Source organism: Bufo gargarizans, chromosome 10, assembly GCF_014858855.1.
Source record: "Bufo gargarizans isolate SCDJY-AF-19 chromosome 10, ASM1485885v1, whole genome shotgun sequence".
NCBI lineage: Eukaryota > Metazoa > Chordata > Amphibia > Anura > Bufonidae > Bufo > Bufo gargarizans.
In genome coordinates this window covers 99,528,735-99,542,218 of record NC_058089.1, presented here as the reverse complement: position 1 = coordinate 99,542,218, position 13,484 = coordinate 99,528,735, and the positions used below count along the sequence as shown (strand labels likewise).

Genomic DNA, 13,484 nt, shown 5'->3' with positions numbered 1-13,484 from the left:
CAGTCTGGGGGGATATCTATAGCATCTACTTAAGTATAGATAGCACTTTCTAGCATTGCATGAGTTGCTTGGAAGTAATGAACACAGAAGAGAACATCTTTTTACCTCTATGTATTCAGTGAGATCCTTTACAGGGATGACAGATCCATTTGTCCTGGTCAGGCTCAGTCCCCCAACAGATCCACTAATGTCAAGTGAGTTACTAGAGGAGAATGGATTCACTGAAAAGCTCACCATCTGGAATAGAGAGGTCATGTCAGAAGGGAACTAGAAAAATGGAAGTGCACAGGGAAGTCATAGGATCTTCAGATCTAGAACCGTTCAGAGGTGCAACATATTTCTTAGATGCTACCTGCAACTCCGCCTCATAAGACTAGATCTCTTTGAAATGTGCTGGCCCTTTAGAATCCATTCTGGACCCATAGGTTGTTTTACCCCCGCAAGGTATCAAAGCTTGCGGAAAGAAGGGTCTCTGCACAGGTTGACACTACTTATGGGGATAATCTGAATCAAGACTCCATCTCAAGGTGCCTTCACTCGCAGAATACATTTTCTGCAACTGAAAATCGGTTCCATTTACCTGAATGAGGTTTTCAGAAATCCATGTGTTTCCCACCAAATTAACCTCATTCTGCACCATCGAACTGATTTTTTATCGCAATAAATTTCTGCAACAAAATCTGCTGCGTGTGAAGGCACCCTTAATATGCCTGACGGCAACTGTAGCTTCTATGGTGCGTAAAAGCTCCTACACCCTATAACTCACAATTAGCGTAGGGATACATGTCGATAGAAATTAATGGGATCGCAGTGCGAGTCACAAAAAATCCAACACTGCTGGATTTTTTGTGACTTGCGCTGTAATCCTATACTTTTCTATGGGATCACGGACACTGCGATCTTGACCGCAACTAGTGTCACTGCGTATCCCTACCCTATGTCAGCTGATGTATGTGACATAAATAGTCTGCTCTGCTAGGGATCTTACTAAAAAAAACTAGGAGGAATATCTAATTCTGAATTTCTTTAAGGTGGCGATTCACATTTCTGGTATTTATAGCAGACATTTTGATTATTAGGTTCACGCCTTTTTACTGAAATAAACAACGGGTGTTTTATCTAAATGGCTGGCTTTAATCAATCATTACATGTACCCAAAATGGTGCATTAAAAACTATAACTTGTCCTGCAAAAAATAAGACCTCATACAAGTACATTGATGAAAAAACAAAAAAGTTGTAGCTCTTGGATTGTGATTTAAAAAAAAAAAAAGTGTGTGGTCACTAAGGGGTTAATGAATATCTGAGCACACTGTTAATGATTGACAGCAATTTTTTTTTTCCTAAACCACCATTTTAACAAATTATACCTTTTATATAAATTGCCAATTTGTGCTTTCTTTTAACATTCCACTAGATGGCAGTAGATCACCACATAACTTAGTGAAGTCGCTGAGGCCGAGTTCATATCACCGTTTCATTTTCCGTTTTTCGGATCCGTCAGAAGAACAGAAAACAACAGATTCTGTATTTTAAGCATCTGTTATGCTCAGTTATGCACATTTTGAATCCGTTTCAGCCAGTTATTTTAGACGGAAAAAAACGGTTCTACACAAAGTATTTTATTTCTAGATCTCAATAACGGATCTCAGAGGGAATGGCTAAAATGGATGTAAAATGTGCATAAATGAGCATAACGGGTGCTTAAAATACAGGATCCGTTTATTTGTTGCTGTTGTTTTATGTTCTTCTGATGGATCAGAAGAACGGAAAATGAAACAGCGATGTGAACGCGGCCTTAGAAATGCTCCTGCACTTGCTTCTTTTCAGACCTCTTACATTACACAGACATGCCTGGTATGTTTTTGCCATGTTAAACTTGCCCGGAGATCCAGTGCCTCTTCGTCACCCATTAAGAGATTCAGAGTGGATAGAGGTGGAAGGGTAAACGCTGCAGTGCTTCCATCTGGAATATTCACTGATGCTCGCTCTACTTGGTCAGACTGCAACCTATTAGAGGCAAATGTATATAACTATGGGGTAGATTTATCAATAATACCCTAAAATTAGACATGATAAAACTAGAGCAGATGTACAGAAACCGCGCCAAATTTTTACACACCGTATGATTCATAATGGTTCATACTGCTTTTTGGAGTAATTTGTTATGTTGATACGTGCTCACACAGACAGATTATTATTGTATTACTGTATGTAAGAGGTACTTCTATATATACCGGTAGCAATATATATATATATAAATGGCACATCATTAGGTTATGCCATCAAAGTCAGATAGGTGCGGGTCCCAACTCTAAGACTTGCACCTATCTCCAGGATGGAGAGTGCACTGCGCATGCACGGTATGATCTGGATTCATTACTATGGGAGTTCCAAAAATAGCTCGGCTAGTTGTGGAAGTCCAGTAGAAATAAATGTAGAGCACACAGCGCAAGCACGGCCACCGCATCATTCACTATTCCACTATTTTCCGCAGCCCCATAAAAGTGAATGGAGTGCGGCCGTGCATGAGCGGCTCCTCTCAGCCCATTCTGGTTGTCCCAGTCTGGAGACAGGAGCGGGTCTCAGACTGGGATCGGCACCTATCTGACACTGGTGGCATAGCAATGTCTAAGATGAGACAACCCCTTTAAGGACATACCTGTTGATATACATGGTAGCAGCCGGAGCCATCAGTACCATAGGTTCATTATCCGGCAGTCTTCCCAGCAGTAATGCGCTCTGCAGAGTCTCTACTGCGCCGAGTAAATGTAGCGACACTGCACTCTACAAAAAAAGGAGGACCGAGTGAACCCGCACAGTCTTGATATCTAAGGCATTTACAAAAGCACATAATGTGGTGTAATGGTATATACATGCTCTATACAATGAATGGCTGTTAGATGTACAGTGTCTGATTATTATTATTTTTTTTATAACTTTATTTATTTAATGCTTTCGGCATTTTGACATTTCAAAAGATAATGTTGTGTGGTTTGAACAAAAGGATTGTCAGGTTTGGGTTAGATCCTGACTTAGGGCTCATGCACACGAATGTATTTTTTGTGTCCCTTGTAGTTTTTTTTTTTGCGGCCCGTAGCCAGAACCATCCTGAGGATAGACCATCAATATTAATTCCCAGATAACCCATTTAAAGGGTCCGGGAATTTTGAGAAAACATTTTGATCTGCGGGGGTCTGAGTGCTGGGACCCGCACCATATCAGTAGAACGAGAAGAAGTATGCTCGCCTATTGCGCTCTCTCTCCTCACTGCAGAGGATGGACTTGAGATGGACCCACAGACTTCCGATTTAGTCCGTCTTGGTTCCTCTTCTGCAGTGAGTAGAGAGAGCGACATTCTGTCGCAAAAGGGCACTTTGTGTCAAAATTTGGGACTTCTGCACACCAAAGAACTAGCACACTGCCATAATAAATCTCCTCCTTAGTTCCTATCTTGTGGATAAAGGATAAGTGTTGACTCTCAAAAACCCCTTTAATGAGTTCTACAGCGTGGAATGGCTAAGCACAAAAACGTAACGACTTATCAAAACTAGTGATGAGGAGACACAGAGGAGTTTGCTAATTCTGTTTGGAAACTGATAGTAGTAGTGTGATTATTTGCCACGTGCAGCCGCCTCCCCTCTGCCCTGGTATCGGTATAGTAATGGCAGACGTACCATGGTGTTACCAGCAGACCCATTCCTTGCACTCGCCTCCAGCACGTTACTCATGGCATTAAACAGATAGTTTGCCGTTCTTTCTTTCGTCGGATCCTGTTCATTGCTTACGGTCAGCAAGGACTGGCTGACGTCTCTCAGCACACTGATGGCTTCCACCTTGAAGAAAGTTATACAACAGACCTGACTGTGCGGCCATAGTGGCTTTTTGTCAGCACTGACTAGAGAACCAGAAGGTTTGATACATGAGGCCCAATGGCTTATAGACTAGACTACGTCTCACCTGAGCGGACGAAGACAGCTCTTCACTTCTCATTGTGATGTCTTTCAGCACCTCGGACATCTCAAGAGCCGTGTGCAGTGTGGTCACGTTAACAGCAGAGAGCGCTGTGATCATCACTTCGCGTAACTAGGGTGGAAATGGAAGAAAGTTAGACTTCACTGGTTTTAACTTCCATTCTGCTGTCTGTTCAGTTTCTGACCATTTTCAGGATCTCTGCTTGCTTTCATCAAATTTATCATTTACATTCAGAGACTCATTGCTATCTTGTCCTACAACCTCTAAGGCTCTGTTCACACCTACGTGGATTGCATTATATTTCACAGGGAAATACACAGAGCTACATCACCCATTAAAACAACATACGCTTGCAGTACCCGACGGACTCAACTGACAATGTGTGAAACTAAGAGAGAAAAAAGTCCATGGACCATACAATAAAAACAGTCCAATGACCATGTACTACCATACAATGGAGCAGCTTAAATACACAAATGTGGAACATTTTGGGTGCCAACCTTGCCATCCCGGGGGTGCAGGGTTAGTACAATAACTCTTAAAGGGGTTATGTCATCTCAAACATTGGTGGTATATCTCTAGGACAGGCATGCTCAACCTGCATGCCCTCCTGTAGGCTGATAGCTGTACGCTGTTCAGGCATGCTGGGAGTTGTAGTTTTGCAACAGCTGGAGGGCCGCAGGTTGAGCATGCCTGCTCTAGGATATGTCACCAATGTCTGATAGGTGCGGGTCCCACCTCTGGAACCCACAACTATCTCTAAAAAAGAAGGAGCGCAGACAGTGCATGCGTTGCCGCCCTCCATTCATTTCAATGGGACTGCCGAAAATAGCCGAGCGCTGGCTCAGCTATTGCCATCAACCACATAGAAGTGAATGGAGCTGTATCTGCGCTTGTGCGGTGTGCCTCCCATTCATTTCTAAAGTAGTAAATATATATTTGTGCCGTGTTACCTAGCAAATAGAAGATAAAAGAAAATATTGCGATTCCTCAGTGGTCGATACCTTTTAATTTGTGTCCATTTGTGCCGTTTCAATAAAAGGTATCAACCAGTGAGGAATCTCAATCTTTTTTTAATATCATTTATTTCTACTGGCCTTCCTAAAAATAGCACTCGGCACTCCCATAGGAATGAATGGAGGGCGGCCGTGCATGCGAGGTCCGCTTCCTACACTTTGCAGGCTCTGTTCTAGAGACAGCTGTGGGTCTCAGTGGTGGGACCCGCTCCTATCAGACATTGGTGATATATCCTAGAGATATGCCACCAATGTTTGAGATGTCACAACCCCTATAACAGTTATGGCTACTCTCACACTCGCGTTTTTTGTGGATCCGTCATGGATCTGCAAAAACGCTTCCCTTACAATAATACAACCGCATGCCTCCGTCATGAATGGATCCGATTGTATTATGTCTTCTATAGCTATGACGGATCCGTCTTGAACACCATTGAAAGTCAATGGGGGAAGGATCAGTTTTCTATTGTGCCAGATTGTGTCAGAGAAAACGGATCCGTCCCCATTGACTTCCATTGTGTGCCAGGACGGATTGGCTCAGTTTCATCAGGCGGAGAGCAAAACGCTGCAAGCCTCAAGAGCGGAATGGTGACTGAACGGAGGCAAACTGATGCGTTCTGAGCGGATCCTTTTCTATTCAGAATGCATTAGGGCAAAACTGATCCGTTTTGGACCGCTTGTGAGAGCCCTGAACGGATCGCACAAACGGAAAGCCAAAATGCTAGTGTGAAAGAAGACCTACTAACCCGGCCCCCCCCCCCCCCCCGGTTGGTGCCCAAAATGTTCCAGATTTGTGTATTTAACCTGCTCCATTGTACGGTAGCATATGGTCATTGGACTGTTTTTATTGTATGGTCTATGGACTTTTTTCTCTCTTTATTTCACCCATTATCTGTCGGGCACTGTAAGTGTATGTTGTTTGAATGGAGGGCGGCCGTGCATGCCCGGTCCGCTCTTCTACACTTTGCGGGCTCTGTTCTAGAGATAGCTGCGGGGTCTCAGAGGCGGGACCCACAGCTATCAGACATTGGGGGCACATCCTAGCGATATGCCACCAATGCTTGAGATGACACAACCCTTTAATGTAATAGAATAAAACTATTCATATATTTGAAATAAATACATATTATTGATAAAATGGCAAGTAAAGATCAATGCGGTGCTGAAGACCCGTTCACATAATCATGAGTAATAGCTGGAAATATGCAGGTCGGCGGGCACAGTTGGCTATGGCCACGGAGACGCTATTGGGATGCTTTAAGGGCACCTCTTTTTTGTTGCCGGCCTGCAGTGATCCACCGTCGGGGGCCTCCTGGTTGAGGACAGAAGACACTGATTTGTAGAGCTGAATGAGTGAGCTGCTGTCGCTTCCCTCCTTCAAACTGTGCATTGACCTTTGAGACAGAAACGATGCCAGGCTGTCGGTGCTCGCCTCGTCATACGTGACCTGGAAAAAGACGGGCATCTGATAAAGCGCTTGTGTCCCATAAACAATGACAAGGCAGCCAAGTGTGACTGCACATCTATCTGTAAGGGTTCATTACACAGGAAATACATGGTATTTATTTTATGAATAAGGAAATGTTAGAACATTTTCTAATACAGTGATCCCTCAAGATGCAATGGCCCCAGGATACAATATTTTCAGTATACAAGAGTCTTTCTGGCCCATCGTAAGTTGAAGCTAGACTCAACATACAATGTCTCAGACTCAGATCCAACCATTCATTGGTGTCTAGTAGCTCCTCTGTGGTCCTAAATATTCTGTACTGCCCCCTGTCTGTGCCAGGATGAGCTGCGGCCTTGGACACCAGTTGAGCAGCCCTCCATTTTATTTTTCTGGTACAGCTATGTACTATGCAAGACCCTGAAGAAGCTCCTGCCCTCACCTAGAAAGTCATTTACAGCTTCCAGCATCTATTCCTGTCTGTTTTACTTAAAGGGGTTGTCCCATAACTAATATAAAAAATCTGAATCAGACATCATATAGTACATGACAATCTCTTTCTAACAAAGCTGGAACCAGCCCTGTACCTCACATGGATCCAGAGATCTTTTCTGCTGCAGCGAAGGGGGCAAGTCCATTCTGCTGCAGCTCATGGGGAGTGTCTTTTCTGCTGCAGCTCAGGGGGCGTGTCTATGCTCTCCCTATCACAGCTCAGGAGGGCGTGTCCATGCTCTCCCTATCACAGCTCAGGGGGCGTGTCCATGCTCTCCTTATCACAGCTCAGGGGGCGTGTCCATGCTCTCCTTATCACAGCTCAGGAGGCAGTTGAAGGATAAAACTGAGCATGTGCGGCCATCTCAGTGAGCAGGTCAAAGAAATAAGGAAAAGAACAAACAGCAACTGGCGCCATACAGATACATGTTATTGAACTCAGTGGCTATGCAAAACTTTTAATTACATGCAATTACAAAAGTATTCAGTTTGCAAATCAGCTCTAGAATCTGTAGAATATTTTTCGTGGGACAACCCCCTTTAAAGATTGGTTATCTGCTTATTTTTCTTAAAGCTTCACTTTTTCTTATTTTAGAATGGCATTTGTGGGCTTTGTAACCAACTACTGGTTTCCCGTATAGATATAGACTCAAGTTACAATGGTATCAACTTTCAATAGTCGTCCCAGGGCCAATTAATAATGTAACTTGAGAGACCACTGTATTCTTTTTTAATTAAATCTTTTATTCAAGAGTTTTGCTTGCAGTCACTCAAGAGAAACCTTCACTGTTTACTTCCAATGGATATGCAAAGAGGCATCTCCCAAGGAAGAGAACCATCTCACCAGCACCACCTACTGGAAGTGTCTCCCTATGAGTCAAGATCCCACTTTCCAACAAGCCTTGGGATGACAAGGGAATATAGCCAAGCCAGATATCCATCCATAGGCAGCTGTTTCGGGGGGCTTGCCCCTCATCAGTGTGGAGTAGGATTCTGGCTGGGTGGGGCAATGTCTTGCAAGCGGTTTAGGCAGGATGCTGAAGCTCCTTGAAGAGACCAGTCCTGTATGGAGACTTATTGTCAATTCCCCATGGTAGTCGAATATGCAAAGAGGTATCTCCCAAGGAAGAGAACCATCTCACCAGTGCAAGTGGAAGTGGTTGTCTATGAGTCAGGATTTGACAAGGGAATAGGTTTATATACCATTAAAGGGAACCTGTCACCTCAAAAACGCATATTAAACAGCCAGCATTACCTTATAGTAGCCCCCTGTCTTGAAGCTGAACGGCAAGATAACATTGATAGCGCTTAAAATATCGTTTTTTTGAGAAATACCTCTTTGCATGTCCTCTTCCCATGGAGCATTGCCAATAAGTCTCCATACAGGACTGGTCTCTTCCAGGAGATTCAGCACTCTGCCTAAGCCGCTTCCAGTGGATAAAAATCCTTCCTGGTGACTTGATGATGACAGAGGGGCTCTATATGAGACAAAGTTCTGGTAACCGGGGGCAGAGCTGTAGGGGATGCAGAAGTAGCAGACACATCCAGGCCCTGGTACACAGCCTTTGTGCCATATAAGAAGGCACGGTCATATACCATTATACTAGCATTGTAAAAAGCATGTCTTTGTCACTTCAGTAAGTGTCATTTACAATGTAGGGAAAGTTAATACAGGCAATATACTAATGTATTGTAATTGTCCATATTGCTTCCTTTGCTGGCTGGATTCATTTTTCCATCAAATTATACACTGCTTGTTTTCATGGTTACGACCACCCTGAAATCCAGCAGTGGTGGTCATGCTTGCACACTATAGGAAAAAATGTTGGTCTCTCTGGTGACCGGGACTGGGGGAGCGCTCATAGGCTGCTGCTTTTTCTTTAGTATGCAAGCATGGCCACTGTTGATGGAGTGCAGGGTGGTCGTAACCATGGAAATGAGCGGAGTATAATGTGATGGAAAAATGAATCCAGCCAGCAAAGGAAGCCATATGGACAATCACATTACATTAGTAAGTGCCTTGTATTAACATTATTTACATGATAAATGCAATTTACTGAAGAACCCCTTTAAAGCTACAAAATAAAAACACATTCTAAAAAATACATTTCAAATAAATGATTATATTACCTTCACTTTCACCGCGGTACTGACTGAATAACCAAAGTTATTAGTGATGGTAACAGTAAGATTTAACAGGAAGCCGAATTCTTTGTCTCCAAGAGGTAAATACACAGAGGGAAGCTCTCCTTTTGGACCGCAGTAGAGCTGAGATTCTAAAACATAAAACAAATTGGCGCAGATTTATTAAGCCTGTGGATGGCGTAACCTTAGACGGGCTGTCTAGGTACAGTGGCTGATCAGGAGGTGATAAATGTGGTGCATCAATAATTTTGTCTAACTATATACAATGTATTGGCGGCTTGGTTTGTATTGGCGCATATTAGGCCACACCCCATTTCCTGTGAAGCTATGCTCCGTTTCACTTAAGCCACACCCCCTTGTCGGGTTAGGAGTTGATAATTGCTTTAAACCTAGGTGCGCCATATGATCTCAGGATAAATCATCAATATCAGATTGTGGATGTCACAGGTTAAGGGGAAGGGAAAACACCAACTACACACCACAACGAACAGACAACAATCTAGGCCTCAAAAGCTAAGGAAGAGGGATGGTGACCTCCTAGTAATCCCTAGGCCTTTCCCTAACTCCTGCCAGTATGAGCAGATCCTGATGGTGGAAATACTCATACACCGGATACCTAAAGTCCTGCTAAAACTGACGAGCCCTAGGATAGGTAGCAGGGGATGAGACAGCTGCGTCTCCCTGAGGCCTAGAAACAACACACACCAGATAATAAGAAACAGCGAAGGCAACAAGTACTTAGCTTAGAGATGTATGGAGAAGCAGGAGATCAAAGACAAACCAGCACTAGCAACTCCAAGCAGAAACTATCAACCGCATGGTCAGCAGTGTGAGGCGGATGTAAATGGAGCCTCATCACTGATAACGAGCGGCACCTGAGGAGAGGTGAGATCCTGCCAAACAACAACATACATAGAGGAAAACAGAGAGACCTGTCAGATAGCCTCACGTGCAGCAAGACTATCCGATCTTCTCACCTCTCTCACAGGAGGGATTGTGACAGTGGAGGTCCCGCCGATCAGCTGTATTAAGAGGCCACGGTGCTCCGATCGGCGCTGCAGCCTCCTCACGGCATATGAAGCACAGCACTGTAAATTGCACAGTGGCTATGCTTGGTGGCTATTGCAGCCCAGGTTCATTCTCGTGAATGGAACTAAGCTGCACCTAGGCCATGTGACCGCTAAACGCAACGTCATTGACCTAGGAAGAAGCCGCGAAAATCACAACAGCTGATTGGTATGGGTGCCAGGAGTTGGAGCCCCACCGATCAGATATTGATGACCAATCCTCAGGATAGGTCAATATTGTACTCCCAGAAAACCCCTTTTAAAGGCTAGGTCCAGCTCTGCAACTGAAATTCTCTTTGTTGCTATGGGCATCTGAGCCAGTTTTCCCTTGCAACAGTTTTGATAAATCTCCCTCAAAATGTCCCTGTATGATTCTTATTATCTACTGGCAGAAGGTTTTACTTTTTAGAATTAGTGATTTTTAAAAATACCTTTATTAGTGATTATGTGGGTATAGGTATGTATATACCGACAGAATGTGCTACAGTTTCACAAGAAATTATATACGTATATTTCTTATGACTGGGGAGTAGTAACCCCTACAACAAAACATCTAGTGATACAAAATATCAGTAGGTCTAGGAACTTCGAGGATCCAGTTGAGACAGGGTCTGAGGAAAAGGGCAGGGCAGACACAGTGCTTACCCTACAGAGCCCTCAATAACTGCTCAGCCCAGGGTGACCCCCTGATGGTGGGGGTTCCCTGTCCCCGAACCTAAGACTAAACAAATCCCTAGGTTGACCCTAGCCAGGGAAAGATATAAAATAAAAGATAACTATAATCACGGTAAATCGTGAAAGGACGGTGGTTTAGTATAAAGAGGGTCGCCACCTGCCCCTTCCGACGGATTAGAGATAAGATTGAAATTCACAGTTAGGTTTAACAGAGTGAAAAAAGCTTTCCTGATAATACGGAAATCATCATTCCACTCGTTAATACAGTACGCACGGTTTTTTCATAAAAATATACACATCTTAATACATATACCACGACGCGTTTCGCCTGTATACAATCAGGCTCATCAGGAGGTAGGTAAGGAAATGGACAGAGTCCAATTTAAGATGTAGATGCGATTAGTAATAAATGGATGGTAAATAAAATGATACTTAGCTACCGATGTTCAAAAAGGGGGGAGGGCGTGGATAAGGCATTACCAGAGGGCATGATGGTTACAACCATAGAAGATATACCTAGAATGGGGTTAAAAAAATGTTATGGAGCGGACATTTAGATCAAAAAACGCCACAGCTCTAGGCAAACACAAGTTGTAAAGACATTTAGGTAATCTATATAAACTTACATAGTAATGGTGCTTGGCAAAGTCTCCCCCAGTGGCCTAATTTGGGCCCAGGTACTGTGACACTAGAAACACAGCCCATTTATAAGGTCTGATTCTGGCTTCCGGACGCCGGAAGCACACTTCCGGTTTCTTGGAACGCATGGTGGAACGCATCGGAGCTCCGTATACTACGTCACTTCCGGCGCCGTGGAACGCATCGTGAACCGCATATGGCTCGATGCCGGCGCCGGAGGACAGCTGGGGCCGGTGATCAATGCAGATACGATCCAGAGGCTATTAAATTGGTGAAAATAGGCCAGTAAGGATTTTATTAAGTGGATATATAATATTGGGAGCTATTAATATTCACATCCAAGACAGGGAATGTGGCACGGTAAAAAGGGGAAACATAAAGGGCCCTCAGGGTCACCCCCCCTCAAAAAATGTTATCACAGAACGAGTAAGGAATAATAATACGGGATATAAATTATGATATAAGAAAAAATACAGAACTGCCTCTAAGGTAATTTCATTAGAATTGAGAGGTACCAGGTAGTATTTACAGATATGGGAAATCGATAAATTTTGAACCCATTCGTCATATGGTGCTTTTCGCACTGATAGGCACAGAAGCCCGGGGTCACATACCAATAATTCAGTGACAAATTTACTCAGGAAGGTCAAAATTACCCCAGACAAGGAGGGTATTTAAATGAAGCATGCAAAGTTTAATCTTTCATTCAGACCAAGGGGGGACTGGGATTGAAAACGATAGATCCAGGAGGACTCTTTTTGGAGAATCCTTTTATCCCAGTCACCCCTTCTCTCAGGAAAGGGCACCACCTCCAGAACTGAAAAACGAGCCAACCTTATATCGCCTTGGTGGCAATTATTAAAGTGATTGGCCACTGGAGTATCTTTGGATTTTCTGATATCATTAAGGTGTTCACAGATTCTTCTTCGTAATTCCCTCTTAGTCTTGCCAATGTAGTCCAAGGGGCAACTACACTGGCAAATATAGACTACACCTTTGGTTTTGCAGTTGGCAAAATCACGGATCACAAATGGTCGCTGAGTCACTGAACAAATTATTGTTTTAGATGAATTGATGAAATTGCAGGCCTTGCAGGAACCGCACCTGAAAACACCGAGTGGTTTACGGTCTAGCCAAGTGCCCTCCCTTTTTGGGCCATCGTAGTGACTATGGACTAGCCGGTCTCGTAGGCTTCTTCCTTTACGGTAAGTTACCTGAGGATAATTCCCAATTGCCTGTGTAAGGTCGGGGTCCATAGTTAAAATCGCCCAGTGTCTTCTCAGTATCGAGACCACCTCCCTGTTCCCAGAGTCAAAAGTGGAGATGAGACGTATCAAATTATTATCGATGTCCCTTGTTCTTGGTATTAGAAGTTCCTCTCTTTTCTTTGACTCTGCGAACTGGAAGGAGTCCCTGAGAATCTTAGATGGATAACCTCTTTCTCTCAGCCTCTTCCGGAGTTTTCCTGACTCTTGATAGAAATTACCCCCTGAGGAACAATTCCTACGGACCCGCAGGTATTGTCCCCTTGGGATCCCCTTTTTGACCGCAGTAGGGTGGTGGCTCTCCCAGTGGAGGATACTGTTGGTTGCCGTAGGCTTACGGAAAACCGAGGTATTCAAGGTCCCCTCCACCTTGGTGACCACTACGTCCAAAAAGGTGATCTGTTCCAATTGGGTTTCATAGGTGAAACTCAGGCCGATGTTATTCTGATTAAGGTCGTCGATGAAGCTGTGAAAGGCTGGAATACTTCCCTCCCAGATCAAAAAGACATCGTCTATATAACGAGTCCAAAAAGAGATGTTTTCACTCCACCAGGGGTGCTGATCTGGGAAAACGACAGTGTCCTCCCACCAGCCCAGGAGGAGATTCGCATAAGTGGGGGCACAGGAATTCCCCATTGCGGTCCCCCTGAGCTGGTGGTAGAAACAGCCGTTAAACAGAAAAAAATTATGGGTGAGGATATATTCCAGTAGTTGTAAGATAAAACCATTATGTGGGGTAAACTGAGTTCCTCTCGTATTGAGGA

At 43.9% G+C, this 13,484-nt stretch overlaps 1 protein-coding gene across 1 annotated transcript in view; it reads right to left on the bottom strand.

Annotated features, from left to right (window-relative positions):
* The window catches only part of PKD1L2 (polycystin 1 like 2), a 99,301-nt gene that overhangs the window by 35,038 nt on the left and 50,779 nt on the right, over positions 1-13,484 (bottom strand). The window contains exons 16-22 of the mRNA XM_044269298.1: positions 9,060-9,205; positions 6,258-6,437; positions 3,960-4,085; positions 3,677-3,835; positions 2,662-2,786; positions 1,883-2,009; positions 106-237 (exon numbers count right to left, since the gene is read on the bottom strand). Of these exons, the coding sequence (XP_044125233.1) occupies positions 106-237; positions 1,883-2,009; positions 2,662-2,786; positions 3,677-3,835; positions 3,960-4,085; positions 6,258-6,437; positions 9,060-9,205 (995 nt within the window). The remainder of the gene's footprint in view (positions 1-105; positions 238-1,882; positions 2,010-2,661; positions 2,787-3,676; positions 3,836-3,959; positions 4,086-6,257; positions 6,438-9,059; positions 9,206-13,484) is intronic.